General features: G+C 40.6%; 1 protein-coding gene across 1 annotated transcript; it reads left to right on the top strand.

Annotated features, from left to right (window-relative positions):
• The first annotated feature begins 534 nt into the window (after positions 1–534).
• On the top strand, positions 535–4,732 carry LOC149005263 (uncharacterized). Its single transcript, XM_089135827.1, has 4 exons — positions 535–658; positions 1,709–1,769; positions 2,965–3,694; positions 4,247–4,732. The coding sequence occupies exons 1-4, from the start codon at positions 535–537 to the stop codon at positions 4,730–4,732; spliced, it is 1,401 nt and encodes a 466-aa protein (XP_088991953.1).
• The last annotated feature ends 1,268 nt before the right edge of the window (positions 4,733–6,000 follow it).

Raw genomic sequence — 6,000 nt, forward strand, 5'->3', positions numbered from 1 at the left:
GCGGGAAAATCTATATAAAAAGGGGAAAAAGGACTCGTCAAAGGTAAGTCTCTCAGAACGATTCAAACACTGGATTCATTCTTAACTCTACTCCATTAGAACATCTCAGAAGCTCCTTCGAGCTCTGAAGAATCGTCTTCACATACCTAACTAGACCGTCGGAGATGCGATGCCGATCAAGACGATTGGCTCCGTTTCTAACTGGTGTGTTACATTTTTCCAGTGAACGAGAGATTAGCGGAGGAATCAAATCTACCAGCTCGATCCAGATTTGAGAAGCTTGGTGCGAAGGTTGCGGTCCAAAGCTATCGGCAAAATTAGCATCAACATTTTTGATGTCGTCTATGGGAATCTCAGCTTAAATAAGCTTAGAACAAAGGTCATGGCTCAATCACCTGAGCAAGAGGAAATGTTACCAGTGGAAATGGCAGAAACAAGCTAAAGAGAGCCAAGGAGAGTAAATCCGAAAAGAAGAACAAGAGAAACAGTTCCAGAACGCAAATTCCGACGATGCAGACTCGGCAAAGGCAAAGAATGACGGAAGATCGTTCACCTCGTCCTGCTGAGATTTTTGAAAGACAGGAGAAGCAACTTGCAGATACGCTGGCTGCTTCTCATTTGGAATTGGATCCGAATCAAATCACCGAACGATTTGAAAGTATGCAACATCAAATACTTGAAACGCAAAATCTGATGAGGACGTTCATCAAGCAAGTCGGAATTCAACCAGAAGGGAAGAGTTCGATCTCACCAGCTAGAAGATCTCGAACTCTTTCTCGAGCTGAGACGATTTCTGTTCCAAATCCTCATATTCAAAGAATTATTCGAGAAATGGTCCTGATTGTCAAATTAGAAGGGATATTCTGAGACCATTCCTAGAAAATTATACTCCTCTTAATACTAGATGGTCAGAAATTCTGATGCGAATTCAACATCAAGGATTTATAAAATGCCAGCACCGATGATAGCAAAGGCAGATGAACGGAATCCAAATAGATTTTGCAGATATCACAGAGATCATGGTCATGATACTGATGATTGCAGAATCCTGAAAAATGAAATTGAATGATTAATCAGTCAGGGAAGACTGGATCATTATGTTCAAAGGAGAAATGGAGGTAATCCGATAAATTTTGCTGATCAGCTGAGAAGATGGGATAACCAGGCACCAGTGAGGGAGGACCAGGCGAAGAGAGATTTTCATTCTAGTCCTCCAGATGAAAATGCTAAACATCAAGAAAACCAGCGGGTTCAACAGAAATAGTCTCCTGTCATGACCATCTTGGGGAGTTTAGATTTAAACTCAATTTCAAAGTCTAAGGCTCATGCCAGGTATGTCAATGCTGTCGAATCTCATGTTATTCCGAAAAGAATTAAGAAGATGAAAGAAATAGTCTTCACAGAGGAGGAGATGGATGGAATTTAAGAGCCACATGATGATGCCATTGTTGTGGTCATTGAGGTGGCAAATAGGGATATTCACAGGGTTTTAATTGATACGGGATCTTCTGTGGACATTATGTCTTACGAAGCCTTTCAATGGTTGAAGATGGATGCAGTCAAGATAAAACCTTGCGGAACAAGACTTTTGGGTTTTTTGGAGAATCTACTTCGGTGGAAGGAACTGTGGAGTTAACAATTACATTGGGAACCCATCCACAAACAGTATCTATGGTTACTAAATTTTTATTGATAAAGAATTTGTCAGCTTACAATATAATTTTGGGAAGGCCAACTCTGAATGCTATTGGAGCTGTGGTTTCAACAAGGCATTTAAAAGTAAAATTCCCAACTGAAGGAGGCATTGGAGAATGCAAATCTGATCAGAGAACCTCGAGACAAAGTTATACAACTTTCTTGAAAGATTCAAAATCGCAAGGTAAAGCTCTTGCCCTTACTGTTGAAGTTATGGATAATAGGGATGAAGAAAAATTTCAAAGAGGAGAACCAGTAGAAAAGTTGGAAAAAATTTCTTTTGATCTCGAAAATCCAGACAGGGGAACCATGATTGGAGCTGATCAGATCAATCAAAACAAGGACCTGTTGAAAGAATTTCTTCGACTAAATGCATATGTCTTTGCTTGGTCGGCACAAGATATGCCAGGTTTAAGCAGGGAGGTAGCAGAACACTGTCTCTGAATAGACAATATTGCTAAACCAGTAAAGCAAAGATGAAGGAATTTCTCATCAAAAAAGCATGAGGCGATCAAGGTCAAAGTAGAAAAGCTTAGAAAATCTAATTTTATTGAGTAGATTGAATGTCCCAAATGGCTGGCAAATGTCGTAATGGTGAAGAAGCACAATGGCAAGTGGAGAATGTGTGTGGATTATACTGATTTGAACAAGGCTTGTCCTAAGGATTGTTATCCTCTACCATGAATTGATCAGTTGATTGATGCCGCATCAGGTCAGCAAATGTTAAGTTTTATGGATGCTTATTCTGGCTACAATCAAATTCTTATGAAAAGGGAGGACCAACCTCACACGGCATTTATGACAAATCGAGAAAGCTATTGTTATAAGGTTATGCCTTTCGGATTAAAGAATGCTGGGCAACATATCAGAGGCAATGAATAAATTGTTTGCTGATCAGATCGGAAGAAATATGGAGGTTTATGTAGATGATCTTCTCGTACAAAGCCAATTTAGATCTGATCACCTCACTGATCTAAGGGAATGCTTTGATGTACTAAGAAGTAATGGAATGAGACTTAACCCTGAAAAGTGTCCATTTGGAGTTTCATTTGGTAAATTCCTTGGTTATATGGTAACACAAAGGGGTATCGAGGCGAATCCAGAAAAAATCAAGGCCATTCTAGATATGTCAGCACCCAGCAATATCAAAGAAATCCAAAGTTTAACAGGAAGAGTTGCGGCATTGAGCAGATTTATATCATAATCGGGAGATAAATGTGCACCATTCTTCAAGGCGTTGAAAAGTTTAAATGCACTTAACAAATTCAGATGGTCAGAGGACTGTCAAAGTTCATTTGAAGAATTAAAAAGGAAGCTGGACCGTCTGCCAATTCTATCTCGACCAAAGCCAGGAGAGGTCTTGCAGATATATTTGTCTTCTTCGAAAGCGGCAGTGAGTGCAGTATTAATTCGAGAAGAAGAGGAAGAGAAAGATTCTAGTGAAATATCTACTGGGTGGATTCTTCATGTGGACGGATCAAGTCATTCTCAAGGATCAAGAGCAGACGTGATTTTACAAAGTCCGTTCGGATTTGTAATTCAAAATGCTCTTCGATTTAACTTTCACGCTTCAAACAATGAAGCAGAATATGAAGCTCTCATTGTGGGATTACGACTGGCCAAATCCCCTCGTGTGCAAAACATTGAAGTAAAAAGCGATTCTGAGCTGGTGGTCACTCAAGTCACGGGAGTATATGATGCGAAAGATGATCGGATGATCAACTATCTTAAGAAGGTGTTGGAATGTAAAGGATGGTTTTCACAATTCTCCATTATGAGAATATCCAGAAATCAGAACACAGTGGCAGATTCTCTTGCGAAATTAGCATTTGCAAAATTTGTTTCTTTACCGCAGGCTGTATATATTGAGGAGCTGGATATTCCAGCATATTCAAAGCTAGATATAATGGACATTGATGCAGAAATATCTTGGATGGATCCTATTATACAGTATCTTAAAGAGGGTATTCTCCCTGAGGATAGAGAAAAGGCCGGAACTGTGAAAAGAAGAGCTGCCAAGTTTATTCTAAAGAATGAACTGTTATATAAAAGAACAGTTTATGGGCCACTTTTGAAGTGTTTGGGACCATCTGATGCACAATATGCTTTGGCAGAGGTCCATGAAGGAATCTGTGGAAGTCATCTAGGCTAGGAAAGCTTTGGCTTATAAAAGGCAAGGATTCTATTGGCCACGAATGCAAGGCTATGAATTGTAAGGAGAGCATGTGCCAATGGCCATTCTGTCCAATTGCAATGTGGGGTATGGATCTACTTGGTCCATTTCCTATTGGTCTGGAGGTTTGTGGTAGCGCATTGTTTTTCACTGGGTGGGGCGGCCTTAGCCACACCACCCTCTTGGAGTTTTTCAAAAACAAGGTCATCTTTAGATATGATCTGCCAAAGGTCTTATTGACGGATCATGGAACTCAATTTGACAACGAAAGATTCAAGGAATTCTGTGCAGATTATCACATCGAATGCAAAAACTCCTCTGTGGCATATCCTCAATGCAATGGTCAAAATCGAGGTAACTAACAGAACACACTTATAGGGAATTAAGAGGAGACTAGATGAAGCAAATAGCCTATGGGTCGATGACTTACCTCATGTGCTATGGGCGTATAGAACTACAATCAGAACACCAACGGGAGAAACACCCTTTAAGCTAGCATATGGGTCCAAGGCATTGGCTCCAGTGGAGGTAATGGTTGGATTAGATAGATTAGAGAGGTTCGATCCGGTGTCTAACAAAGAAGGATTGAGGGTAAATCTTGAGTTTTTGGATGAAGTTAGGGAGAGAGCTCTATATCGAAATATAGAGTACCAGAGGAGAACAACGGCATACTATAATGCTCGTGTCAAACCTAAAACTTTTAAAGTTGGGGATTTGGTCTTGAGGAAAAAATCAGCATCAGATCCGAGGAACTGTGGAAAATTCTCTGCAAATTGGGAAGGACCATATGTGGTAACAAAAACTGTGAGCAAAAATACATATTGGCTCAAGGATGCTTATGGAAGCTGTTTGAGGGGAACATAGATTGTAATTCACCTCAAGAAATATTATCAATAGAAAGGAAGCAGAACTTTCTGGTATTCTTGAAGAAATTATTCTATCAACCATTATCATCAAAAGATTCTTCTTCAATTTGCGCGAAAGGTCTTTTTCGTTGAACCATGCTTTCTAACGCTGATCCAGGGTCATTCCTTCCGAGGGTGACCCCGACTTTCCAAAGTCAGGCTCTAGTAATGTCACATCCCGCCCAAATACACCAAGCCTATACCCTATCTGGGGTTATCCGGGAGTGATCCACAGCCCAAAAGATCAAGTTTAGGAACAATCATATCCATTTAGCACAATAACATAATCAAAAGCAAGAACAAATCATTGTATTCTAATAAGTTAATAATAAAAGTCAAGAAAGGATCACAAAAGGATCACTAAAGAATATCAGAGTGCGGAATAACAAGACACCAAATCAAAAGACAACTGTAGAGTATAGCGGAAATATACCCCACAACATATGCGGAAGGTAGATCGAAATCTAAAGCAAGCTCTAAGCTAATACAAGTAAAATAAAAGTCTAGAAGAAACAAGAGAATCTAATCCACATCTTCAGTCGGCTCTTCTTCTTCTTCAGTCTTCATCCTCTTCACTTTAGGGTCATGCTCTTGAAACTTCAGCGCCATCCCCATCGGGCGAATAAGATGATGGCCAGCTGCCATCAATAGGAGGCCCGCTGCAGCCCAAATCCGGTGTTGGCTGCCTCGCTCATGACCTTGTCCAAGGACATCCGGGCTGTACCAAGTAGGAGGTCCTCCGTCGGGGCACGGGTTCTCTTCGTAGCCGGCAAAAAACAAGTCCCCCAAAGGGTAAGCTCAAAAGAACTTAGCAAGTAATCCAAACACCATAAGCATCTTCACATGCATTCATAAACAAATATATTGAAATGTATGAACAATATCTGAATGCTTCTAACTCTATTTGTTTTTTTGGGTTTTTTTCTTTTTGGTAGGTCTCATCTCTCACAACGCCGGTTGGCAAAGGGTCCTTCATCCATCTTGGACAATCCATGGCTGGGGGTTAAGTCACCGCTCTCTCACATAACCGTTTGGTCTAAGTATTGGCGCATGTCAAGGTAAAGCCTAGCCCAATGCAAGTCTTCTACTTAGTCATATCAACTCAGATCCAGATACGTCCATTCCTCGCCCCTGACAATCCTTTCCGGTATCCTTCACACTAGAGTCAGCATAGTCCCAGACTACGGACTCATCAACCCTATAGGTCATCCACATATAGTAAACGGG

The sequence above is a fragment of the Hakea prostrata genome, chromosome 9 (assembly GCF_041222555.1).
Source record: "Hakea prostrata isolate BN-2017 chromosome 9, UWA_Hpros_2, whole genome shotgun sequence".
Lineage (NCBI taxonomy): Eukaryota > Viridiplantae > Streptophyta > Magnoliopsida > Proteales > Proteaceae > Hakea > Hakea prostrata.